The sequence below is a fragment of the Papio anubis genome, chromosome 1 (assembly GCF_008728515.1).
Source record: "Papio anubis isolate 15944 chromosome 1, Panubis1.0, whole genome shotgun sequence".
Taxonomy (NCBI): Eukaryota; Metazoa; Chordata; class Mammalia; order Primates; family Cercopithecidae; genus Papio; species Papio anubis.
The window spans coordinates 91,348,650-91,376,514 of record NC_044976.1 but is presented as its reverse complement, the minus strand read 5'-3'; the positions used below and the strand labels follow the sequence as shown (position 1 = coordinate 91,376,514).

Here is a 27,865-nt window from a genome sequence, read left to right as displayed (position 1 = left end):
AATGTGATGCAGTTTCACAGTATGATTCAGGAGATAATTAACCATAGCCATGGCCTTTTCTCCCTCATGATTTTTGATCTAAAATCAGAATCTTTAAAAATAGAGAAGTTTTAGGGAAGTTAAGAGCATTCTTTTAATAAAATATAAGGTGATGCCGGGCGCGGTGGCTCACGCCTGTAATCCCAGCACTTTGGGAGGCCGAGGCGGGCGGATCACAAGGTCAGGAGATCGAGACCACGGTGAAACCCCGTCTCTACTAAAAATACAAAAAATTAGCCGGGCGCGGTTGTGGGCGCCTGTAGTCCCAGCTACTCGGGAGGCTGAGGCAGGAGAATGGCGGGAACCCGGGAGGCGGAGCTTGCAGTGAGCTGAGATCGCGCCACTGCACTCCAGCCTGGGCGACAGAGCGAGACTCCGTATAAAAAAAAAAGGTGATATAATCATGTCTGTTTCTCATGGGAGATTGTATTCAAATATTGTAATAGTATATAATGCTTTTAGTACCCTTAAAAATTGAGATATAATTTATATACCATAAAGTTTGCCCCTTTTAAAGTATAAAATTCAGTGGCATTTATTATATTCACAAGGTTGTGCAACCATCACTGCTGACCAATCCCAGAATATTTACATCGCCTCATAAAGAAATCCTGTACCCATTAGTAGTCATTTCCCATCCCCTTTCCCAGGCCCTGGAAATTAGTAATCTACTTCTGGATTTGCCTATTCTGGAAATTTTATGTAAATGGAATCATACAATATGTGGCCTTTTGTGTGTGATTTCTAAACCTTTTTAATGATGGTTTTTGCATTTTCAAAGTGTGTTCACTTTTTTTTTTTTTTTTTTTTTGAGACAGAGTTTTGCTTTTGTTGTTCAGGTTGGAGTGCAGTGCGTAATCTTGGCGCACTGCAGCCTCTGCCTTCTGGGTTCAAGCGATTCTCCTGCTTCAGAGTCCCGAGTAGCTGGGATTACAGGCGCCCACCACCATGCCCAGCTGATTTTTGTATTTTTAGTAGACACGGGGTTTTGCCATGTTGGCCAAGCTGGTCTCGAACTCCTGACCTCAGGTGATCTGCCCGCCTCGGCCTCCCAAAGTGTTGGGATTACAGGCGTGAGCCTCTGCGCCCAGTCAGTATGTTCACTTTTTAAAATAAATGCATAACACCTCTATGAGATAGACAGGAACTTTGTGACATAGTTGTATTGTCAGATTTATTTATATTTATTTATGTGACCTCAATTTACCCTAGGTTGAGGAAAAGAGATACAAAGGTGGCAAGGCGGAAGTTTGGAAAAGTAAAATTAAAGGAAAAATAGTACATGATGATATATGAAAAATAATTTAGCCCTGTGGGATTTCTAGATTCTATGAATATTAAACTTGATTAAATTGCAACTGCAATTAAATACTCTAACCGTATTTAAGAACTTAAAATTTGAAGTTGAGTCTTCAGTAGTTATAGGCCGAATTCCATTTCAGTGAGGTCGAAAGCATGGCAGAATTGTGCTCTTGATTATTCCAAACTCTTTAAATCTAAGCCTGTTGCTACCATGTGCAGAAGGGGTATGATATAAATTTCTTTTAATAAAGCAGTTAATAGGTGTCTTTTGCTTTTGCAGTAATTAACTTACCGAGTAGGGGAGTTTAATATAATGAAAATGTAAAGCATTAATTCTTAAAAATTGTAAGTATATTTGAAATTAATGTATTAGTAAAGTGTACCATTTTTCTATAAAGTTTATACATTAGGTTTTCTTCCATTTTTCTGTAAATTTTATACATTAGGTTTTCTCTTTTTAATATATTAGAATGTGCTTTGGGAATGCAAATTTGTGCCGTTTTTGCAATTGAGTTTGTAGTTGTTATCCTAAGATCAATAGGATAACAAATCACACAGTAGGCTATCTTGGTGCCTACTATGGCTTCTGCCATTTCCTGGCACAAATAACGTTTTGGCTGAATTATTATTTGGTTCCTATATGGCTTTTTGCCTTGATGAGCTGTGCCCATCTATGAGTTGACAGGAAGGACTTCTTTTGCCTGGAAGCAGGCATAAATGATTGCCTCATGCTTCTCTTTCTTAGGTCTCTTATGCCATTCAACTTTTCTTTCTTGGGATTCTTCTCTCAATGGTAACAGCCCACTGGTCCTTTCTATAATATCATTTGTAAAGGAAGTAAGTTCTAAAAGGGGAAAATTATTGGCAAATGAAAAGAAAATGAGAGGTATCTTGAGTTTAATAAAACTCTTGCCCCTATTCAGCACTTGTAATGGAATCTTTGTCCTTTTAGATGCCCTGTCCTCAGGTTAAGTGGCTTAGCTATGTCCTTAGAATTGCTTTTCCATTTTATCCTTTCCGTACTTGGAATTTTTCTGCTAAATTGAAGTGGAGGAAGTGGAGACAGAGAAAGAGCCATGTATATATTGAGGGGAGGAGGAAATGCTTGGGTAACCAATGAGGAGAGTGGTACCTACTACCAGGAGTCTGGACAGGATTTTTTTGTGTGTGTACATGTGTTCGTATGGATTGCCATATATAAACCAGTATTAGCTTTGAACAGTATGTACATTTTCTTTTTCAGCTGAATTTGTTGTATACATATCTGCTTAGGAGGTTGGCATGGTTTATGACAAATATATGAGCATATGTATAATTCATTGAGTCTTAGAGAGGAATCTTAAAGGCTTTTTTCTTCCTGGTTAGCCACCTAAAACAGAAACTTACCATTAAGCAACTCTTGACATTTGGCTTTTACAATTGCTACATTAATGTAGCTATTGGTAGGGAATGTACTACTCTTTCTAGGCATCCCATTCTATTTCTCAATAAACCAACTATTAGAAATTCTACCTTGAGCCCCTCTCATTCTATTAACCCAGCCATTTAGCATAATTTTGTTCCTGTGGTACTAGTCCCTCTTCTATAACAACACTCTTTAGTGGTTTGAAGAGAGATCGATCAAGAGCCTCACTACATTTATGCTAAATACACCCAGTTTTTATTGAATTGTTAGTCATGTTACAGGATTTCCATGATCATCTAAGGGACATATTTTAATTCCTTGACTTGCATGTGTTTTTGACTAAAACCCCAAGAAAGAATACATTTTACATCCTGACTCAGTACACCCATAGACATACATACATGAGGGTATATTTTTAAAATAAGAATTTCATTAGACAACATATCTTTGATATTTTTGCTGTTTTTCATTTTTAAAACACGCTGGTTGATTTTTGTCACTTCTTGATGGATCTCAGTTTGGAACACTGTTCTGATTTGTTCATGCTGCAGAACTGAAATAAACAGTTTGCAAAAGCTGGATATTAGGGGTTGTTACTAAAATAGGTTTTACCTTTAATTCCTCAAAGAGAGTATTCTGATGATGGTTATTAAGTAAATCCTGACAGAATTATTAAGTTCTAGGTAATGAATACAGTGAAACTAAAGTATATGCAACTTTTATTTTTGTCTTTAGGTGGCGACAGACAAGGTTGCAGAAAAGCTGAGCTCTACTCTCTCATGGGTGAAGAACACAGTATCGCATACAGTCAGTCAGATGGCCAGTCAGGTGGCGAGTCCATCTGCTTCATTACATACCACATCCTCATCTACCACACTATCAACACCAGCCCTTTCACCATCTTCCCCATCACAGTTGAGTCCAGACGACTTAGAACTCCTGGCTAAACTGGAAGAACAGAATAGGTGAGTGAGGTTGCTTGGCTTTTTTCTCTCCAATTATCATACAAATCCAGCCATTCATATTTACTTACATTAAGATTTTTTTTTTCTATTTTTTGGCTTCTTATTTATCAAAGTTGCTTACAGAAGTGTTCGTCTTTTTTGTGGGGAGACTGGTCTTAAAAGAGACTAAAATTTTCTTCTGGCTCAAATAGCTTTATAGGTTTGTTTTCTTAATACAGCAAATTCCCTGAATCCTTCTTGAATTTTATCAGTTTTTTAAAAAGTAAATGAAACTATCACTTTTTAATTTTCAACTCTCTGAACAGTCTCCTTTGGTAAATCGTAAAATAATTTAATCCAGTATAGATAACTGATTTGTGGTTTAGAGTGGAAAATCTTTTCATAAATTATTCATAGAAAGCAAAATATCCTTTTCTCCTAATGGGTATTAAATAGGATAGTTTGCTGCTCTGCTAGGAATGCATATTGACTCTGTGTGTTTCCTTACCATGTTGTTGTCAGAAGCTCTTTAGGGCATCATCTCTTTTATATATTTATTTATATATATAAATATATATTATATTATAATAGATTATATTATTATAATATATTATGTAATATTTTATATTATACATATATATTGTAAATATATAGTATATATTATAAATACTATAATATGTAACATATATACATTATATACATATGGAAGAGCACCCTTTTGTGCTCAGTCAAGCTATATGATGCTAGTGGCTTAAAATCATAACAAAAATAACTTTTAATAGGTTTTTTGATGTATCATTGGTGTAATAAACTATGCGCACTTAAACTGTACAATTTGATACATCCTGACATATGTATACACCTGTGAAATTGTCACCAAAATCAAGAAAATGAACATCTCCATTATCCCTCCACTATCCACAGGCAGCCGCTGTAGTTTGCATTTTCTAGAATTTTGTAGAAATGGAATCATACAGTATGTAGTTTTTTTGGTGTGGATTATTTCACTCAGCATAATTTTGAAAGTCATGCTGTAGCACATATCAATAGTTGATTCCTTTTTATAGTATTCCATCATGTGGAAATATCATAGGTTGTTCTCTCACCTGTTGCTATTAAATGCCATAAACATTTGTGTATAAGCCTTTGCATGGATGTATGCTTTCATTTCTCTTGGAATGGAATTACCGGATCATATGGTAGGTATATGTTTAACTGCCAAACTGTTTTTCAAAGGGCCTGTACTTTTTGATATCCCACCAGCGTATGAAATTTCCAGTTCTTCTGCATCCTTGCCAACACTTGGTATGATCAGTCTTTTTAGTTTAAGCCATTGTATTAGGTATTAGTAGCTCTGGTTTTAATTTGCATTTTTCTGTTGGTTTTGAGCATCTTTTTATGTGCTTGTCATCTGTATATATTCTTTGATTTTTTAAAAAATGTGATTATTTGCTTTCTTATTACTATGTTTTGAAAGTTCTTTATATGTTTGAGGTAAAAGTCTTATATCAAGCACATGACTTTCAAATTCTTCCCCCAGCTGGCAGTTTACCATTCTGTTAAAAGTGTCTTTCAAAAAGCAGAAGTTTTATCTTATTTTATTTATTTTTGAACATTTTAAGTTTACTCCTTTAAGTAAATCTAAAGCCACTATACATGTCCATGACAATTAGAATAGAAAAGAGACAGTGGACAAATAGAAATAGTTTCTATTCTACTTATAGTGGTATTTTTCTGGGTATCAATAGAAAACATCAGTCAAGAGCATTTATCTCAATTTGTTGGTAAAATGTAGTTACTTTCGGCAAGTGTTTTGCTTTGGTATTTATACACAGACTGTAATGAGGTTGAGCTATCCCAACTTTCTTCTCATTTGTAACACATTCGTACAAACCAAAAAGATGAATCCTACTGGAAGTGGGTCTTTATCAGAAATATGCCCCAACGCAGTTAAGTGATACCAAGAAAATCATTTTCCTATCCTAGGCCTAACATTATTTATGCAAAAATTAGGAGATTGAATGACTATTATCTGTAAGTTCCTACAATTCATGTATACACATCAATTTATACATCATGATGTAGGTAGACAGCGAGACTGTACTTTCTGGCCCCCATGATGCTAGGCGTGGCCATATAACTTGCTTAAAGGAAATATGGTACATGTGTCTTGTAAGAGAAAACTGAAGTTTCTTTCATCTCTTTCTTCCTCTGCCGAAAGAATGATAGTCTCCCAAAAGGGACTTTCCTTCACCTTTGATCCAGGAGTGAAGATGACTTGGAGCAGTGCTACAGCCAGTCAACAGCTGGCAATACTCACCAGGAAATGCACCTTTGTTGTTGTTAACTGCAGCATAACCTAATGAAAGCTAATTAATTATAAGAATTTGCTAATAATTGAGGATCAGTATATAGTTAAAACACAAACACCCAAATTTAATAGAAAGGTGATAATGTAGGCTGGGCGCTGTGGCTCACACCTGTAAATCCCAGTACTTTGGTAGGCTGAGTGGGTAGATTGCCCAGTCTCAGGAGTTCGAGACCACCCTGGGCAATATGGTGAAACTTCGTCTTTACTAAAAAAAAAAAAAAAAAAAAAAATTAGCTGGGCGTGGTGGTGCATGCCTGTAGTCCCAGCTACTCGGGAGGCTGAGACAGGAAATTGCTTGAGCCTGGGAGGTGGAGGTTGCAGTGAGCTGAGATCGTGCCAGCGCACTCCAGCTTGGGCTATGGAGTAAGACTCCATCTCATTTAAAAAAAAAAAAAAAAAGAAGGATGATAATGTGAAATATGACGTCAGTGGAAATAAGTTAAAAAGCAACTTTAAAGAATTAAAAAAAATTGTATTGGTAGTAAAAGAAATTGATTTAAACATGTATGTAGAATTTTCTTTGTGATTTCTGGCCTGAATCCTTGAATGACTATTCCAAGTAAGAGTCAACATTTTTACAAAATTGTCATTCATCATTAAGATATTCCAAGATTATATTTCCATTATTTTATAAAGGACAGTCCAATTTAGCAATCCAGGTTTCCAAAGTAAGATCCAAGGATAAGGCTTCTCCTGAAGTAATGCGACACAACCTTAATTTCTTAGCTGTTAATTTTTTTTTCTTTTTTTTAAAATAAAATAGAGATGAGGTCTCACTGTGTTGCCCAGGCTGGTGTCAAACTCCTGGGCTCAAGTGATCCTCCTGCCTCGGCCTCCCAACATGTCAGGATTACAGGTGTGAGCCAGTGTGCCTGGCCTGTTAGTGTCATTTTTTTTTTTTTTTTGAGATGGAGTCTCGCACTGTCTCCCGGGCTGAAGTGCAATGGCGCTCTCCCTGCTCACTGCAACCTCTGCCTCCTGGGTTCAAGCAGTTCTCCTCCCTCAGCCTCCCAAGTAGCTAGGATTACAAGTGCCCGCCACCACACCTAGCTAATTTTTTGTGTTTTTAGTAGAGACGGGGTTTCACTATGTTGGCCAGGCTGCTCTCAAACTCCTGACCTTGTGATCCGCCCTCCTCGGCCTCCCAAAGTGCTGGGATTACAAACGTGAGCCACCGTGCCCAGCCTATTGTCATCTTTAAGACTGGCCAGAGAAGCAGCAAAGTCTGTGACCTTTTTGATGCTTCATCCATGGAAAAGAACATTGGTTTACCCTTTCTTTGCTCCCCTTAGGTAAGAAAACTTGAAAGCAAATACTTTCTGCCTGTGGCAGTGATTTATCCCCATCATTGTATATCCTTAATTTCATCAGTGCAATTCCTTTGCAGCTGTTTCACTATTTTTTGTCACCTTTCCCTTGTTTACTTGCTGTCTCTCCTGTTTTGGAATCAATGTGTTTAACAAGTTTCTGAGTGGCAGCCGTGTAAGGCTTTGGGATTTCCAGTTTTTCACACTTGTGATCTGACTGATGATGGTGTCTCAGGCAAAAATTATTCTCACAGTAAGGACGTATAACTGCCACAAGTTCTCTTTCAACAGGGCCCTTGAATGAGCATGGGTAAAATTTATGTCTTCAGTCTCTCATTGATTATAGTCATCTCAGGACAACCACGAGACTGCCAGCTTTTGTGTTCAAGGCAAAGTATTCCTGAGTATCATACACAAATGAAAGAAAATCTGGCAGTGCTGCCCAGTGTTCAACTGTGCCATCTCTCTCGTGCCACTAAAGAGCAGAAATTTTAAATTTTGATTAAGTCACAATTTCAAATTGTTCTTTTATGGATTGTGCCTATAATCCTAGCTACTCAGGAGGCTGAGGGAGGAAAATTACTTCAACTCAGGAGGCACAGGTCACAGTGAGCAGAGATCACGCCACTGTACTCCAGCCTGGGTGAGAGTGAGGCCCCGTTTCAAAAAAACAAAAAAAGTCATAGGATTATGTCTGTCTTAATGCTAGCACTATACTGCCTTGATTATTGTAGGCTTATACTGAGTCTTGAAATCAGATAGTGTTAGGCCTCCAACATTGTTCTTTTTTTTGGCCTATTTTTGGTCCTTGGCATTCCCAAATGAATTTTACAATCAAGTTGTTAATTTCTTATGGAATTTAAGAATGCCTGCTGGAATTTTTGTTGGGATTTGCATTAAATCCCTAACAGTATTGCCTTCCTCCCTATGAACACAATGTATTTCTCAATTATTATTTGTCAATGGTATTTTTTTTGTAAACTTCATTTTTAATTGTTCATCGCTAGCATATAGAAATACAATTGTCAACACCTTCTGTGTTAAAAAGAAAATACAGTTGTATTTATTTTTTTGTTTTTTTTTTTGAAATGGGGCCTCACTCTGTCACCCAGGCTGGAGTGTAGTGGCGTGATCTCTGCTCACTGTGACCGCTGCCTCCTGAGTTGAAGTAATTCTCCTCCCGCAGCCTCCTGAGTAGCTGGGATTATAGGCATGTGCCACTATGACGGCTAATTTTTGTATTTTTAGTAGAGATGGGGTTTCACCCTGTTGGCCAGGCTGGTCTCGAACGCTTGACCTCAAGTGATTTGCCTATCTCTGCCTCCCAAAGTGCTAGGATTACAGGCGTGAGCCACTGCGCCTGGCTCTACAATTGTTTTTCTTATATTGATTCATGTATCCTGCAGTTTTGCTAAACTCAGTTATTGTTGTGGTGTTTTTTTTTTTTTTTTTTGGTTTTTGTCTAGATTCCATTAGATTTTCTCTACAGATGAGCCTATCATCTGTGAATAAGAGCACTTTTGCTTCTTTCCAATCTGGATGCCTTTTATCTATTTTCTTGACTATTGCTACTTATTGGAACCTCCAGTATAAATTTGAATGGAAGTGGTGAACAGACATACCTGCTCTTTTTCTGATCTTAAGAAGAAAGTGTTAAGCTTGATGTTAACTGTGTTTTTTTGGATATGCCCTTTGTCAGATTGAGGAAGTTCCTTTTTTTTTTTTTTTGTGAGAGAAGGTCTTGCTCTCTCACCCAGGCTGGCATGCAGTGGTGTGATCATGGCTCGCTGCTGCCTCGGTCTCCTGGGCTCAAGTGATCCTTCCACCTCAGCCTCCTGAGTAGCTAGAATTACATGCGTGCACCACTACACTTGGTTAATTAAAAAAAAATTTTTTTTGTAGAGACGGGGTCTTGCTTTGTTGCCTAGATTAATCTCAAACTCCTGGCTTCAAGGACTTGGGTTCCCAAAGTGCTGGGATTACAGGCGTGAACCACTGTGACCAGCCCCTTTCTATTTCTTTCTTTCTCCATTTCCTTCTTTCTTTCTTTTAGAGATGGGGTCTTGCTCTGTCACTCAGGCTGCTGTAGTGCAGTAGCACAATTAGTGGCACAGTCACAGTCAGTGCAGTAGCCTTGACCGCCTGGGCTCAAGCGATTCTCCAAACTCTGCCTCCTGGGATTATAGGCATATGCCAGCATGCCTGGCTAATTTTTGTGCTTTTTTGTAGAGACAGGGTTTTGCCATGTTGCCCAGGCTGGTCTTAAACTCTTGGGCTCAAGTGATCCTCCTGCCTCTGCCTCCCAAAGGCTGGCATTACTGGCATTAGCTACTGCACTTGACAACCCTTTCTATTTCTTGTTTGCTGAGAATTTATGTAAAACAGATTTTGGATTTTGTCAAATGCTTTTTTTTTTTTTTTTTTTACCTCTACTGAAGTGATCATTAATGGTTTTCTTCTTTCAGTCTGATAATATGGCAAATTACATTGATTTTTCAATGTTTAACAAACTTTGCATTCTTAAGCTAAACCCTACTTCATTGTATGTTGTCTTTGTAAAATATTGGATTCAATTTGCTGAAATTTTGTTTGAAATACAGTCTGCCCTCCATATCCACAAATTCTGCATTTGCAGAACCACAGATGGGAAATATTTTTTAAAATAAGAAATAACATACAGCAATAAAAAATAATACAAATAAAAAATACATATAATTATTATATAATATTTACATTGTATTAGGTACTAAAAGTCATCTAGAGCTGATTAACATATAAGGAGGATGTGCATAGGTTATATGTAAATACTATACTATTTTATCTAAGGGACGTTACCACCCGCACATTTTGGTATCTTTGGCCTGAAACTAATCTCTGAAGGATACGGAGAGATGAATGTATTTGCATCTGTGTTCATGAGGGAAATGGATATGAAGTTGTCTTGAAATGTCCTTGACCTTTATCGGTAATATCTTGTCACCTTGTAATGTCTGTGTGACCTTTCTTTTCTAATAAAGTTGTTTAGTGCTATATAGTAGTCCCTCATTTTGTGTGGGGGATATTTTCCAAGTCGCCCAGGAGATACCTGAAACTGTGGATAGTTTCATACCTCATTGTCATCAATTGAAACATATTTCTGTTCATGACTTCTACTCACAAATTTAATGCTGTTTTCATCTTAATTAAGCATTTATCATACATTGTGACCATAACTTTTGTAGTTTGAAGTGCAAGAGTAAAATTAGTATAAATTTATTTTTCCTTCACAGTTTCACAGATAGATTTGTTCTTACCATAAATGTTAGCAGCCTCAGCATTCAATTTTGTTTGTTTCCTTATTAAGTAGAGAACTTTCACTGTCTCACTTGAAGGAAGCACTTTAACAGCTTCTCTTTGACATATTCAAATTGCCAGCATCACTACTTTTGTGGTTTGGGGCCATTATTAAGTAAAATAAGGGTGGGTTTAATGCAGTCACTGTGATATCGCAATAGTATATCTGATAACTGACTCACATGGTTACTAAGTATTAGCTGGCTGGTAGCACTTACAGCATGGATACACTGGGCAAGGGGATGATTCACTTCCCAGGCAGGACAGAGTCGCATGGCAGGAGATTTCATTGTGTTGCTCAGAATGGTACACAATTTAAAACTTTTGAATTATTTACTTCTGGAACTTTCTGTTTAATATTTTTATACTACAGTTGATTGTGGGTAATTGAAACCATGATTGGCTGGGTCCGGTGGCTCATGCCTGTAATCTTAGCACTTTGGGAGGCCGAGGTGGCTGGAACACCTGAGGTCAGGAGTTCGAGACCAACCTGGCCAACATGGTGAAACCCTGTCCCTACTAAAAATACAACAATTAGCTGGGCATGGTGGCGGGCGCCTGTAATCCCAGCTACTCCAGAGGCTGAGGCAGGAGAATTGCTTGAACCCAGGAGGCGGAGATTGCAGTGAGCAGAGATCGTGCCTCTGCACTCTGCACTCTAGCCTGGGCGACAGAGCGAGACTTGTCTCCCCCCAACAAAAAAAAAGAAACCATGACAAGTAGAACTATGGATAAGGGATAACTATTGTTTGTGTATCTTTGTTGGCTTTCTGTTTACATATTATATCAGATATTGAGAGAAGAGTAGTAACTTCAAATTATAATTGTGGATTTATCTATTTCCTTTTAAATTCTGTCTTTCATGTAATTTGAAGTTCTATTTTAGGTATATAAACATTTAGGATTGTTATATCCTCTTGTAAAATGACCTTCTTTATCTCTGATAATGTTGTTTGCTTGGAAATCTACTTTATCTTATATTAATATAGTCACTCTAACTTCTTTTTGAATAGAGTTAACATCTTATATATTTTCCCAGCCTTTTGCTTGTATTCTCTTTTTTTTCTTTATCTTTAACTTTTTTTTTTTTGAGATGGGGTCTCACTCTGTCACCGAGGCTGGAGTGCAATGATATGATCATGGCTCACTGCAGCCTTCATCTCCCAGGCTCAAGCAGTTCTGCCATCTCAGCCTGCCAAGTAGCTGGGACTACAAAATTTTATTTTTTTTTGAGATGGGGTCCCACTATGTTGCCCAGGCTGTTCTTGAACTCCTGGATTCAAGCAATCCTCTCGCCTCAGCCTCCCAAAATGTTTGGTTTACCTAGGAAATCATACCTAGGAAAAATCTTTAAAGTTTGTCTGTTAGTAGCATATAGTTGGGTCTTGCGTTTAGAAATACAGTCTGACAATCTTTGTCTTTTAATTGGGTTATTTAAACCATTTTATTTTATTTTTAAATTAAAGCTTTATTTTTTGCTCACATTTCATTCATCTCAGTTGGTAGATTGGATATATCTTTGGTTTACACTGCTTTGTTTTGTGACCAGCGATTGGTGTCTCTCTGGGACAAACCAGACTCACGACAGATGGAAAAGAGATCTAGTTGAAATACCTTAAAGCATCCCCTAGGGAGTGGTATACATAATTTCTACTTAAATTTTATTGGCCAAAGTAAGTCAGATGGCCAAACCTTTTATGAGCAAATCTTGCAGGGATGGATCTAAAATTCACACTTTTAAAGAGTACGGTTTAGTGGTTTTTAATATGTTCACAAAATTTGTGCAATTATTACTACTACCCAAACTCCCAATCAGAATATTTCCATCACCCCAAAAAGAAACTCTGTCCCCATTAGTCTCCTCATGTCACCCTCCTTCCAACCCCTGGTAACCACTAATATATTTTCTGTCTCTATGTTGCCTATTCTGGACATTTAATTGTGATGGAATGATACAATAAGTGGCCTTTTGTAACTCTTCTTTCACACAACATAATGTTTTTGAGATTTTGAGGAAAATAGGTTATTTACATTTAAGGTGATTATTAATATTGTTATATTTAAACTTGTCATCATCTTATATTGTTGTTTCCTTTAATTCTGCCATCTTTGACTTTATTGAATATTTTTATGATTTTGTTATAGTTTTATTGATTTATAAGCTATAACTGTTATTTTAGTGGTTGTGTTAAGATTTATAATATAAATCTCTAACTTGTGAGTCTGTCTTTGAGGGTTAACCACTTCACATGTACTGTAAGAACCTTATGATAGCACACTTGCATTTCTCCTGTCCAGTCCTTTGTACCAGTTTTGTCAAAGATTTTACTTTTATGTTATAAACTCTATACTACATTATTTTTTAACTCAACAGTCAGTTATCTTTAAATGAGATTGAAATAATAAGAAAAAACTTTTATGTGTTTACCTAGTTACCATTTCTAATGCTCTTCTGTCCTTTCTTTAGATCCAGATTTCCATCTGATATTTCCTTCTTGAAATACTTTTTTTAACATTTCATGTAGTGTGGTGGTATCGGAGATGAATTATTTAGCTTTTGTATGTCTGAGAAAGTCGTAATTTTGGCTTTGATTTTTAAAAATATTTCTTGACTATGGAATTCTATTTAATAGGTTGACAGTTTTTGTTTTCCAAATATTTTAATCATGTGATTTCATTGATATCTCTCGTGTTTTCAGTGAGAAATTTCATGTGTTCCTTATCTTTTTGTTTGTTTGTTTGTTACTCTCAAGCACATTTGTTTCTTTGTATATGTCTTTTTTCTCTGCTTTTTCACTGGTTTTAAGCAATTTATTCTGAAGTGTCATTGTTTTTTCCATGTTTCTTACATTTGTGATTTGTCAAACTTCTTATGGATTTATAGTTTTCTTCAAATGTGGAAATTTTGGAGCCAATGTTCTTCAAATAATTTTTGTCCCTTTCTTGCCTCTTCTTTAGAAACTCTAAGTACACACATATTAGGCCACTTGAAGTTGTTCCACAGCTCACTGATGCTTTGTTTATTTTTTGGAAAGTTGCTACATATTCAAATTCACTACTACTGTCTTTTGCCATATCTAAGTTGCTGTTAATCCCATCTAGTGTATTTTTTTATCTCTCACATTGTATTATGAAGTTTAGAAGTTAGAAGTTAGAGATGAGTATTTTTTAATATGTCTCTATTAAACTTTTGAATATATAGGATACAGTTACAGTAACTTTTAATGGGCTTGTCTGGTAATTCTAACATTTGAGTTAATGCCGGTTTGCTTTTGATGGATTGATTTCCCCCCTGCCTCATTATTGGTTATACCTTTCTTCCGCTTTGCATGCCAATTTTTTTTTTTTTTGAAACAAAATCTCACTCTGTGACCCAGGCTTGAGTACAGTGGCGTGATCATGGCTCGCTGCAGCTTTGACCTTCTTGGCTCAAGTGATCCTTCCACCTCTGCCTCCCAAGTAGCTGGGACTACAGGTGTGCCCCATCATGCCCTGCTAATTTTTGTATTTTTTGTAGAGATGGGGTTTCACCATGTTACTCAGGCTGGTCTCAAAGCCTGATAATCTTTTATTGAATACCTGAGATTGCGAATTTTATCTTGTTGTGTTTGACTGTTTTCTATTTTCCTGTAAATATTCTTGAATGTTGTTCTGGTATGCAGTTAAATTACTTCAAAAGAATTTGTTCTAGAGTAATGCAGAGCCCAGGACTATCATTCCACTCTACCGAGGTGAGACCCTTTTGTGCACTCTTCCCAATGTGTCTTGAAACAGTAGCTTTTCCAGTCTGGCTGGTGGGGATAGGTATAATTCTCTACCCTCTGTGAATGTTAGGCATGGTTATATCTAATCTTTTCTGGTGGTTGATTCTCTGACCATGGGTAGTTTCCTTACATGAATGCATTGATCAGTTCCCAGCTGAATATTTGATGGAGATCTACTAATCTCTGAAGATCTCTGTATAGTTCTTTCATCTCTGGTGGTGTTCTGTGAACTTTAGCCACCTTGGTCTCCCTGCCATTGTGTACCTGAAATGTGGCTTGTCTGACTTGCGGTGACTCTCCTCATCATCTCCTCAATTCAGGGAGCACACAAGACTGTATCTCAATTTTCCCCACCTGTTATAGGGCCTAGAAACTGGATTTCAAGGTGGTTAAGATGGCAGTCATAGAGCTTACTTTACTTATGTCCTGAGTCTCAGGAATTCTTCTCCAATGCTGCCTGTTGTCTAAAGTCTTTTTTTTTTTTTTTTAAAGACAGGGTCTTACTCTGTTGCTCAGGCTGGAGTGCAGTGGTGCCATCACAGTTCACTGCATCCTTGACCTCCTGGGCTTGGGTGGTCCTTCTATCTCTGCCTCCCGAGTAGCTGGGACTACAGGTGTGTGCCACCATGTCCAGCTAATTTTTGTACTTTTAATAGAGATGGGGTTTCATCATGTTGCCCAGGCTGGTCTCGAACGCCTGGGCTGAAGCAGTCTGCCCACGTTGGCCTCCCAGGGTGTTAGGATTATGGGCATGAGTGACTGCTCCAAGCCTAAAGTCTTGAAAATAATTGTTTGATATAACTTAATGTATTTTGTTCAGTCTTTTTTGGTTTCAGGAAAGAGGGTATATCTAGTCTCTATTATTTCATCATGGCAAGAATGAAATAATTTTTCATATAAAGTTTTATATTTTCCTTTGGCATGGGAAGAAGTCTGAACAGAGTTAGAAAAATTGATTTATATTATTTGACAATTAGATATTGGAGTTAATATCATATATAAATATATTCTGAATGTTACCTCTGCTTAGCTTTAAAAAAATTTACTGCTGAGGTAATTATTGAAGTAATTTTATACTTTTACCACTGAGGTAATTTTTACTTTAAATAGTTACCTGTCCTCAGACTTGATCCCTTTCTATTGAGATGGAGACACACAACAGAAGCTTGAAGGAAATTCACAGGGACAGGATTTAGGAACTATAGATTTTGAGTCTGGCCTCATTGAGCCTCTAGAATAGGACCTAATATCAACTCATGCAAACCTGGTGATAGAAAATACTGCTTTCTTATGATCATTTCCTAGAAAGCCCTTTTAAAGGTTTTCTTTGGCACTCAGCACTCAATGGGTAAGGTAGAAAGCTGGGTGTGCCACATGATAACTTTATGTGGGTTTAGTGTGTGTATATATGTTTTGGTTTTAACTTTCTACCCCTTCGTTTACTGCATTTGAAAGATTTTGAGCAAATCCTCTGGTTAGAAGTTTTGGGAAGAGATAGTCTTTTAAAATAATATGTAGATTCTCAAAGTTTCTTGGATAAGATGAAATTAGAAGAGGATCTTGAAAGATCAAAGTGGAGTGTTAGGTTGTGTGAGGGCTGTTATGAGCAAATAGGTTCTCAGAGAAAAGGAAATGACAGGGACTATTAAATAGAGCAAAAGGAGGTATGTGATAGAAAAATAGTGGGACATGAAGCTAGGGCAGGGCTGACGAAGTAAAGCACTTACAGACGGTGCTGAAGGGTATAAAGGATTTTTAAGTGTTCAGTTGATTATTATATACAAGGATGAAGTAGTTTACAGTAAAGATAAGTTCTGGTATAGATTTTGTAAGTGACCAAAGTTGAATTTATTTTTATGGTTGTGATAAATAGTTACTGTGCAACTAAAATACACAAAGCACTATATTAAAATTGTTGTAGGTAAGGTATGGGTATAGATGAATTGCTTGTTCCCAAACAATTCACAATTTACTCCGGAATACCGGATGTGTTTAATGTATATGTTGACAACTAAGGAATAATTACTGGAGTCTTTTTTTAAAAAAATTATTGTTTTACTTTAAGTTCTAGGGTACATGTGCACAATGTGCAGGTTTGTTACAAGGGTATACATGTGCCATGTTGGTTTGCTCCCCCCATTAACTCGTTATTTACATTGGGTATTTCTCTTAATGCTATCCCTCCGCCAGCCCTCCATCACCTGACAGGCCCTGGTGTGTGATGTTCCCCTCCCTGTGTCCAAGTGTTTTCATTGTTCAGTTCCCACCTGTGAGTTAGAACGTGCAGTGTTTGGTTTTCTGTCCTTGTGATAGTTTGCTAAGAATGATGGTTTCCAGCTTCATCCATGTCCCTACAAAGGACATAGACTCATCCTTTTTTTATGGCTGCATAGTATTCCATGGTATATATGTACCACATTTTCTTAATCCTGTCTATCATTGATGGACATTTGGGTTGGTTCCAAGTCTTTGCTATTGTGAATAGTGCCACAGTAAACATACGTGTGCATGTGTCTTTATAATAGCATGATTTATAATCCTTTGGGTATATACCCAGTAATGGGATAGCTGGGTCAAATGGTATTTCTAATTCTAGATGCATGAGGAATCGCCACACTGTCTTCCACAATGGTTGAACTAATTTTTTACATTCCCACCAACAGTGTAAAAGCGTTCCTATTTCTCCACATCCTCTCCAGCATCTGTTGTTTCCTGACTTTTTAATGATCGCCATTCTAACTGGTGTGAGATGGTGTCTCATTGTGGTTTTGATTTTCATTTCTCTGATGACCAGTAATGATGACCATTTGTCTGTATGCTGCATAAATGTCTTCTTTTGAGAAGTGTCTGTTCATATCCTTTGCCCACTTTTTGATGGGGTTGTTTGTTTTTGTCTTGTAAATTTGTTTAAGTTATTTGTAGATTCTGGATATTAGCCCTTTGTCAGATGGGTAGATTGCAAAGATTTTCTCCCATTCTGTAGGTGGCTTGTTCACTCTGATGATAGTTTTATTTTGCTGTGCAGAAGCTCTTTAGTTTACTTAGGACCCATTTGGCAATTTTGGCTTTTGTTGCCATTGCTTTTGGTGTTTTAGTCATGAAGTCCTTGCCCATGCCTATGTCCTGAATGATATTGCCTAGATTTTCTTCTAGGGTAGTTATGGTTTCAGGTCTAACATTTAAGTCTTTAATCCATCTTGAATTAATTTTTTTTTTTTTTTTTTTTTGAGACGGAGTCTCGCGCTGTGTCACCCAGGCTGGAGTGCAGTGGCGCGATCTTGGCTCACTGCAAGCTCCGCCTCCCAGGTTCAGGCCATTCTCCTGCCTCAGCCTCCGAGTAGCTGGGACTACAGGCGCCCGCCACCACGCCCGGCTAGTTTTTTGTATTTTTAGTAGAGACGGGGTTTCACCATGTTAGCCAGGATGGTCTCGATCTCCTGACCTCGTGATCCGCCCGTCTCGGCCTCCCAAAGTGCTGGGATTACAGGCTTGAGCCACCGCGCCCGGCCTGAATTAATTTTTATATAAGGTGTAAGGAAGGGATCCAGATCCAGCTTTCTACATATGGCTAGCCAGTTTTCCCAGCATCATTTATTAAATAGGAAATCCTTTCCCCATTTCTTGTTTTTGTCAGGTTTGTCAAAGATCAGATGGTTGTAGATGTGTGGTGTTATTTCTGAGGCCTCTGTTCTGTTCCATTGGTCTATATCTCTGTTTTGGTACCAGTACTATGCTGTTTTGGTTATTGTAGCCTTGTAGTATAGTTTGAAGTCAGGTAGCGTGATGCTCCTGACTTTGTTCTTTTTGCTTAGGTTTGTCTTGGCTATGCAGGCTCTTTCTTGGTTCCATATGAACTTTAAAGTAGTTTTTTCCAATTCTGTGAAGAAAGTCAATAGTAGCTTGATGGCAATAGCAATTAATCTATAAATTATCTTGGGCAGTATGGCCATTTTCACGATACTGATTCTTCCTATCCCTGAGCATGGAATGTTCTTCTATTTGTTTGTGTCCTTGTTTATTTCGTTGAGTAGTGGTTTATAGTTCTCCTCGAAGAGGTCCTTCACATCCCTTGCAAGTTGGATTCCTAGATATTTTATTCTCTTTGTAGCAGTTGTTAATGTGAGTTCACTCATGATTTGGCTCTCTGTCTGTTATTGGTGTGCAGGAATGCTTGTGATTTTTGCACATTGATTTTGTATCCTGAGACTTTGCTGAAGTTGTTTATCAGCTTAAGGAAACTTTGGGCTGAGACAATGGGGTTTTCTAAATATACAATCATGTCATCTGCAAACAGTGACAATTTGACTTCCTCTTTTCCTAATTGAATACCCTTTATGTCTTTCTCTTGCCTGATTGCCCTGGCCAGAACTTCCAACACTATGTTGAATAGGAGTGGTGAGAAAGGGCATCCCTGTCTTGTGCCGGTTTTCAAAGGGAATGCTTCCAGTTTTTGCCCATTCAGTATGATATTGGCTGTGGGTTTGTCATAAATAGCTCTTATTATTTTGAGATACGTTCCATCAGTACCGAATTTATTGAGAGTTTTTAGCATGAAGGGCTGTTGAATTTTGTTGAAGGCCTTTTCTGCATCTATTGAGATAATCATGTGGTTTTTTTCATTGGTTCTGTTTATGTGATGGATTATGTTTATTGATTTGCGTATGTTGAACCAGCCTTGCATCCCAGGAATGAAACTGACTTGATCGTGGTGGATAAGCTTTTTGATGTGCTGCTGGATTCGGTTTGCCAGTATTTTATTGAGGATTTTCGCATCGATGTTCATCAGAGATACTGGTCTAAAATTCTCTTTTTTTGATGTGTCTTTATCAGACTTTGGTATCAGGATGATGCTGGCCTCATAAAATGAGTTAGGGAGGATTCACTCTTTTTCTTTTGACTGGAATAGTTTCAGAAGGAATGGTACCATCTCCTCTTTGTACCTCTGGCAGAATTCGGCTGTGAATCCCTCTGGTCCTGGACTTTTTTGGTTGGTAGGCTATTAATTATTGCTTCAATTTCAGAGCCTGTTATTGGTCTATTCAGAGATTCCACTTCTTCCTTGTTTAGTCTTGGGAGGGTATATGTGTCCAGGAATTCATCCATTTCTTCTAGATTTTTCTAGTTTATTTGGGTAGAGGTGTTTATAGTATTCTCTAATGGTAGTTTGTATTTCTATGGGATTGGTGGTGATATCACCTTTGTCATTTTTTATTGAGTCTATCTGATTCTTCTCTCTTTTCTTCTTTATTAGTCTTGCTAGCAGCCTATCAATTTTGTTGATCTTTTCAAAAAACCAGCTCCTGGATTCATTGATTTTTTGAAGAGTGTTTTTGTGTCTCTATTTCCTTCAGTTCTGCTCTGATCTTAGTTATTTCTTGCCTTCTGCTAGCTTTTGAATATGTTTGCTCTTCTGTAGTTCATTGTGATGTTAGGGTGTCGATTTTAGATCTTTCCTGCTTCTCTTGTGGGCATTTAGTACTGTAAATTTCCCTCTACACACTACTTTAAATGTGTCCCAGAAATTCTGGTACATTGTATCTTTGTTTTCATTGGTTTCAAAGAACATCTTTATTTCTGCGTTTATTTCATTATGTACCCAGTAGTCATTCAGGAGCAGGTTGTTCAGTTTCCGTGCAGTTGTGCAGTTTTGAGTGAGTTTCTGAATCCTGAGTTCTAATTTGATTGCACTATGGTCTGAGAGACAGTTTGTTGTGATTTCTGTTCTTTTACATTTGCTGAAGAGTGCTTTACTTCCAACTATGTGGTCAGTTTTGGAGTAAGTGCCATGTGGTGCTGAGAAGAATGTATATTCTGTTGATTTGGAGTGGAGAGTTCTGTAGATGTCTATTAGGTCTGCTTGGTGCAGAGCTGAGTTCAATTCCTGGATATCGTTGTTAACTTTCTATCTCGTTGATCTGTCTAATGTTGACAGTGGGGTGTTATTATTGTGTGGGAGTCTAAGTCTCTTTATAGGTCTCTCCAGACTTGCTTTATGAATCTGGGTGCTCCTGTATTGGGTGCATATGTATTTAGTATAGTTAGCTCTTCTTGTTGAATTGATCCCTTTACCATTATGTAATGGCCTTCTTTGTCTCTTATGATCTTTGTTGGTTTAAAATCTGTTTTATCAGAGACTAGGATTGCAACCCCTGCTTTTTTTTGCTTTCAATTTGCTTGGTAGATCTTCCTCCATCCCTTTATTTTGAGCCTGTGTGCGTCTTTGCACGTGAGATGGGTCTCCTAAATAGAGCACACTGATGGAAACTCCTTTATCTAATTTGCCAGTCTGTGTCTTTTAATTGGGGTATTTAGCCCATTTACATTTAAGGTTAATATTGTTATGTATGAATTTGATCCTATCATTATGATGTTAACCGGTTATTTTGCCCATTAATTGATTCAGTTTCTTCATAGCATTGATAGTCTTTACAATTTGGCATGTTTTTGCAGTGGCTGGTACCGGTTGTTCCTTTCCATGTTTAGTGCTCCTTCAGGAGCTCTTTTAAGGCAGGCCTGGTGGTGACAAAATCTCTCAGTGTTTGCTTGTCTGTAAAGAGTTTTATTTCTCCGTCACTTATGCAACTTAGTTTGGCTGGATATGTGATTCTGGGTTGAAAATTCTTTTCTTTAAGAATGCTGAATATTGGCCCCCACTTTCTTCTGGCTTGTAGAGTTTCTGTCGAGAGATCCGCTGTTAGTCTGATGGGCTTCCCTTTGTGGATAACCCGACCTTTCTCTCTGGCTGCCCTTAACAATTTTTCCTTCATTTCAACCTTGGTGAATCTGACAGTTATATCTTGGGGTTGCTCTTCTTGAGGCGTGTCTTTGTGGTGTTCTCTGTATTTCCTGAATTTGAATGTTGGCCTGCCTTGCTAGGTTGGGGAAGTTCTCCTGGATAATATCCTGAAGAGTGTTTTCCAACTTGGTTTCATTCTCCCCATCACTTTCAGGTACACCAATAAAATACACAGTTGGTCTTTTCACTTAGTCCCATATTTCTTGGTGGCTTTGTTCATTTCTTTTTACTCTTTTTTTCTCTAAACTTCTCATCGCTTTATTTCATTAATTTGATGTTCAATCACTGATACCTTTCTTCCACTTGATTGAATAGGCTATTGAATGAAGCTTGTGCATGGATCACGTAGTTCTCATGCCATGGTTTTCAGCTCCATCAGGTCTTTTAAGGTCTTCTCTACACTGTTTATTCTAGTTAGCCATTCATCTAATCTTTTTTCAAGGTTTTTAGCTTCCTTGTGATGGGTTCAAACATCCTTCTTTAGCTCGGAGAAGTTTGTTATTACTGACCTTCTGAAGCCTATTTCTATCAGCTCTTCAAAGTCATTCTCCATCCAGCTTTGTTCTGTTGCTGACGAGGAGCTGCAATACTTTGGAGGAAAAGAGGTGCTCTGGCTATTAGAATTTTAAGCTTTTCTGCTCTGGTTTCTCCGCATCTTTGTGGTTTTATCGACCGTTGGTCTTTGATGCTGGTGACCTACAGATGGGGTTTTGGTGTGGATGTCTTTTTGTTGATGTTGATGCTATTCCTTTCTGTTAGTTTTCCTTCTAACAGTCAGATCCCTCAGCTGCAGGTCTGTTGGAGTTTGCTGGAGGTCCACTCCAGACCCTGTTTGCCTGCATATCACCAGTGGAGGCTGCAGAACAGCAAATATTGCTGCCTAATCCTTCCTCTGGAAGCCTTGTCCCAGAGGGGCACCTGCCTGTATGAGGTTTCAGTCAGCCCCTACTGGGAGGTTTCTGCAAGTTAGGCTACATGGGGGTCAGGGACCCACCTGAGGAGGCAATCTGTCTGTTCTCGGAGCTCAAACACTGTGCTGGGAGAACCACTGCTCTATTCAGAGCTGTCAGACAGGGACATTTAAGTCTGTGGAAGTTTCTGCTGCCTTTTGTTCAGCTATGCTCTGCCGCCCAGTTTGAGCTTCCCGAAAACTTTGTTTACCTACTCAAGCCTCAGCAATGGTGGACGCCCCTCCACCTGCCAGGCTGCTGCCCCGCAGTTCAATCTCAGACTGCTGTGCTAGCAGTGAGCAAAGCTCCAGGGGCATGGGACCTACTGAGCCAGGCGCAAGATATAATTTGGTGTGCTGTTTGCTAAGACTGTTGGAAAAGCACAGTATTTAAGCGGTAGTGTCCCGTTTTTCCAGGTATAGTCTGTCATGGTTTTCCTTGGCTAGGAAAGGGAAATACCCCGACACCTTGCTCTTCCGGGTGAGGCGATGCACCCCCCTGCTTTGGCTCGCCCTGTGTGGGCTGCACCCACTGTCCAACCAGTCCCAGTGAGGTGAACCAGGTACCTCAGTTGGAAATGCAGAAATCACCCATCTTCTGCGTCAATCACGCTGGGAGCTGCAGACTGGAGCTGTTCCTATTCAGCCATCTTGGAACGCACCTCCTTATTAGAGTTGTTGAAAGATGTTCAGAAAAGAGATTTTGACAAGAACTTGAAGAAATAAAAGGAGCAGAAGTTTAAGTCACTCTTTATTCTTGTGTGGAAGTACTAAAATATTTGAACTTTGGGTTCAAATTTTGAGTCGTGTGTGTGTATTTTAAAAAATCATTAAAACTGTTAGGGCGCAGTGGCTCATGCCTGTAATCCCAGCACTTTGGGAGGCTGAGGCGGGTGGATCACGTGAGGTCAGGAGTTCGAGACCAGCCCTGACCAATATGGTGAAACCCCATCTCTACTAAAAATACAAAAAGTTAGCTGGAGGTGGTGTCGTGCGCCTGTAGTCCCAGCCACTTGGGAGACTGAGACAGGAGAATTATTTGAACCTGGGAGGCGGAGGTTGCAGTGAGCCGAGATCGTGCCACTGCACTCCAGCCTGGGCGACAGAATGAAACTCCATCTCCAAAAAAAGGGAAAAAAAATCATTAAAACTCAGAATCCATGGGAAGGATTTGTATGTAGAGAATGAGTCTTGTTTTCCCGTAGGAGAACAATCCTGGTGAAAAAACATCTCTCTGACTTTAGTAAAAAGTAAAGGTTAGGCACAGTGGCTCATGCCTGTAATCCCAGGATTTTGAGAGTCCGAGGCATGAGAATTGCACGAGGCCAAGAGTTCAAGACCAGCCTGGGCAACATTTCAAGACCCCGTCAGTACAAAAAAGAAAGGAATTAGCTGGGTGTGATGGCATGTTCCTGTAGTTGTAGCTGCCCAGGAGACTGAGGCAGAAGTATTGCTGTAATCCAGAAATTCAAGGTTGCAATAAGCTCTGATCACATTACTGCACCCCAGCCTGGGTGACAGAGCAAGACCCTGTCTTTGAAAAATAAGATTAAATAAAGTAAAATGACAAACACTAAGCTTTAGTGCCCTTCTTCCTGTTCTGTCCTGTCACCCCACCAACTAGTAAGTCTGGGGAAAAATTGTAAGAATAATAATTTAAATTCTCTCTACATCTGTGGTTTGGTAACGTAGGTATGTAAGTTATATATCTAAGGTAAAAATTGTAAGATACGGCTTACACTTTGTAGCGTAATAAAGTAGATGTTTATTCTTCCCTTCCCCAAATGTAGATGATTCTCTGGTTGTGTTAACTGTCTTTGATTCAGAAAATGTAAAAATAGCAACATTTGAGAAAATTAAAATTTAAGGAACATGAAAATATCAAATTCTATAAAGAAATTTTTTTCTTTTTATAGTTTTACTGCAGCTGTTACTTTTTAAAAATAAGTGCATGTGGCAACCCCAGAAAGATGTGAAGAAATGGTTTAATGTAATGTCAAAGATCTATTTGATGAAAGTTAATAATTGATAGCTTTAAAGTTGAAATCGGATAGTTTTTTTTCCCCTTGTGTGTTAAATGTGCTTTTCTTTTTTCATTTTAAAAACACAAAGGCTTTGGCAGAGATGAATTTATGGAGGTAAGTCTCAAGTATAATAGGATTGCATTTTAATTAAGGAGGGGAATGTTGCTAATTTAAATTTTGAATGAGCCATTATTTGCATGGTTTAAAACTTAGGCATTGCAGCCATATTTGTTCCCTTTTATATTCTGTTATTTGGAATCATATTTTGCTTTTTAGCGTATTTTGGGGACTGAGATATGAGAATGAAGAAAAAGAAAGGGTTTATTGATTTATGAGACAGGGTCTCACTCTGTCACCCAGGCTGGAATGCAGTGGTGCAATCTTGGATCACTGGAACCTCTGCCTCCTTGGTTCAAGGGATTCTCTGACCCCAGCCTCCCAAGTAGCTGGGTTCACAGGCGCACGCCACTGTGCCTGGCTAATTTTTGTATTTTTTGGTAAAGATGGGGTTTCACCATGTTAGCCAGGCTGGTCTCAAACTCCTGACCTCGAGTGATTGGCCCACTTCAGCCTCCCATAGTGTTGAGATTACAGATGTGAGTCACTGCGCCTGGCCAGAAAAGGTTCTTTTTAAAGTAATAAATGTATTTTCTGATTTAAAAAAAATATAGTAAACAGGAATCTTTGAAAACTTAATTTATATATCGTTATATCCTACCAAAATCTAGATCTGTATTGTCTAGTATGGTAGCCAGTAACCATATGTGGCAATTGAGTACCCAAAATCTGACTGGTTTGACTTGTGATATGCTGTAAGAGTAAAATATGTACCAGATTTTAAAACTTGATTTGAAAAAGAGACTGTCTTAGTAATTGAAAAAAAATTTGTTTACCTGTTGAAGTGACATTTCAACTGTATTTGATAAAATTAATTTCAGGCTGGGCCTGGTGGATTACTCCTGTAATGGTAGCACTATGGAAGGCCTAGGTGGGAGGATTGCTTAAGCCCAGGAGTTCGAGACCAGGCTCTCAAGACCCCATCTCTATTTAAGATATATATATATTTTTTTCATCTTTTTCTAAAAGCTTTTAATTGTAGTGACTAGAACATTTAGCATTTCATAAGTGGACTGCATTGTATTTCTTTTGGACAGGCTGATCTAGATGACCTAATGTCCATCTTATATTTATAATTTTACCATCATAGCATTACCTCAGTTTTCCTGAGGGTATTCTCCATAAAACATCCAGCAACACCAAGAAAGTGAAGAGCTTGCAAGCAAACTAGGTATTTTCAAGTCTCTATTTAAAAATTCATGATTTTTAATCATAGGAAAGGTCTTTAGATCTTTATTTGAAGTCTTTATTCTTGTTATTTTCATTGAGGATTGTTTTAATTTTTTTTTTTTTTTGGTAGAGATGAGGTTTCGCTGTGTTGCCCAGGCTGGTCTCAAACTCCTGGGCTCAAGTGATCCACCTGCCTCAGCATCCCAAAGTGCTGGGATTATAGGTGTGAGCCACTTTTCCCAGCATCTCTGTGCTTTTAAGTGCCAGTGTGTTTAGCTTCCCAGGTGTTTGTATCATACAGCATTTTTCTTCCTTAGATCCTTTCTTAGTTCCTTATAAATTATCTTAGCAGTTGATAAATTACCGACTGGCATGTTGACCAGTTGCTGTTGTATCCTGCTTTCTGAGTTCTGGTATCCATAGGAAAACATTAAGCTGAGTACAGTAGGATATTCAAAAAGTTTAATATCAACTGTTTTCAGATAATTACCAGATTTTTGTATGTAGCGTTCACCTTGCTTATGAACTTCAGATTTGTCTTTTCAACTACTGTGCTTATTATCTACATGGATTTTCTCCCAAGTACTTCCAACTCCCAATACTCAAAAGAGAATGCATTCTTTTCCCTTTCCTCCTTTGTATTTTCAAATCATAGTATTACAGATAAGCTTTTTGGGGGGGCTGTTTATCATCTGCATGCTGCCATACACAAGCTATTCTTTTTTCTTATATGGCCATCATGAAGTGTATACTCTGTCATTTTCCTTACATTGGTGACATCTTGGTAAGGAGAAGTTTTGATTCTCAGAAGCAAAGATATGGTGAAGTTCATCTGTGTAAGATAAGACCGAGACTGTTCTCTGTGCTGGAATATTTTCTCGTTCTCAGCTTGTTCCCCAGTCCCACCCATTAGGGAACTGGAAATGCCTTCTCCCTACAAAGTTTACCAAACTTCTGGAAGCAACCACTCCTTGACTCTCCATCTTTAATACTATTTGTAGTCCAGATGGTATATTGGCACCCCCGCCCGCCCCGTCTCACTAATGTGTGACTGTAGCCATTTTGAATGGCTGCCCTTGGATCTGGAGCTACTCTAAGAGAAACTTGTAGTGACCCAGTTAGGAGACAGGATTGTGTGTTCCCTTGCTGATAGAAAAACAACCTCTTATGTCCTAGTCTGTCATTCTGGGAGAATGAATGAATTTAGGCCTGTGAATTACTTACTGTATAAAAGTGGCATATAAGAAATGGCCAGGAGGCTACACAAACCTACAGGGACACCTTAGATTACAATGTACAATATTCCTGCTTGGATAGTATTCTTTTTCTTTAATCTGTGATAGTCAGAATTCTTGTGTTAGAAGGAGATTATGATGGGATGGAATGGGAAGTGAGGTGAATTATTCCCCCACTGTCCCCCCTGCTTTTTTTTTCGAGACAGGATCTCACTGTGTCACCCTGGCTAGAGTGCAGTGGTGCAGTGTGATCATGGCACACTGCAGCCTCAACTTCCCGGGCTCAGGCGATTCTTCCATCACAGCCCCCCAGTATCTGGGACTACAGGTGTGCACTACCACACCTGGCAATTTTTTTTGTATTTTTTAGTAGAGATGGGGTTTCTCCATATTGCCCAGTTTGGTCTCAAATTCCTGGACTCAAGCAATCCATCTGCCTTGGCCTCCCCCCCTTTTTTTTTTTTTTTTTGCTTTGCAATAAATCCATGTAAGGCAGTGCACCCATGTGATCTGGGAGGAGGAAAATATGTGAAAAAGTTTTAGAAATACTTCTCACTAGCCCACAAACCTATGAGTAATGCTGTATTACCATTTTCCCAGCTGCCAAGCTCAAGGCTTTGTAAATTGTTGACTTTCAGGCAGTGCCCCCCTCCCCTACCATGTCAGAATATCTTAATTATACTGAAACTAGGTGGAAACCTGTTTAAAAGCCGTCTTGAGTTGTTCATCATCACATTTAGCAATAAGGAATAAAAATGCTTGATTCTAACTACATAGTCTATAAAGTTTACGTGTTCTTGAGGAACATGTAATTTATTTTTCTACATGCTGTAGAAAAATACATGCTATAGTTCACTGGGGGGAGACTTCATAGTATCAATTCAAGTATTACTACTTCTGCAAAATGTTCCGACTCTCTCACAGAGAAGGGCTTCTTCATTATAAAAATTCTAAAGTTTTTCTCTAGAGAATTTTAAAATTTTCTGGAATGACCAGGAAATTGGAAAAGGCAAATATGGAGTAATATTTATATCTTTCTTTATTTATAAAATATACCCAAAATAATCTTTTACAAAAGTAATAGTTATGGTTTTAAAAAGTTCAGAAGG

At 38.3% G+C, this 27,865-nt stretch overlaps 1 protein-coding gene and 1 pseudogene across 15 annotated transcripts in view; one reads left to right on the top strand and one right to left on the bottom strand.

The window, feature by feature from the left end:
- The window catches only part of EVI5 (ecotropic viral integration site 5), a 300,894-nt gene that overhangs the window by 84,467 nt on the left and 188,562 nt on the right, over positions 1-27,865 (top strand). For 14 of the 15 annotated variants that reach the window (XM_021944188.2, XM_031650793.1, XM_031650781.1 and 11 more), the window contains exon 2: positions 3,482-3,711. In XM_021944188.2, the coding sequence (XP_021799880.1) occupies positions 3,563-3,711 (149 nt within the window). In that variant the 5' untranslated portion in view covers positions 3,482-3,562. Of the gene's footprint in view, positions 1-3,481; positions 3,712-27,865 lie in introns of those variants that run through there. The other variant, XM_009213009.4, reaches the window with a different exon arrangement.
- LOC103886825 lies at positions 7,156-25,895 on the bottom strand (annotated as a pseudogene).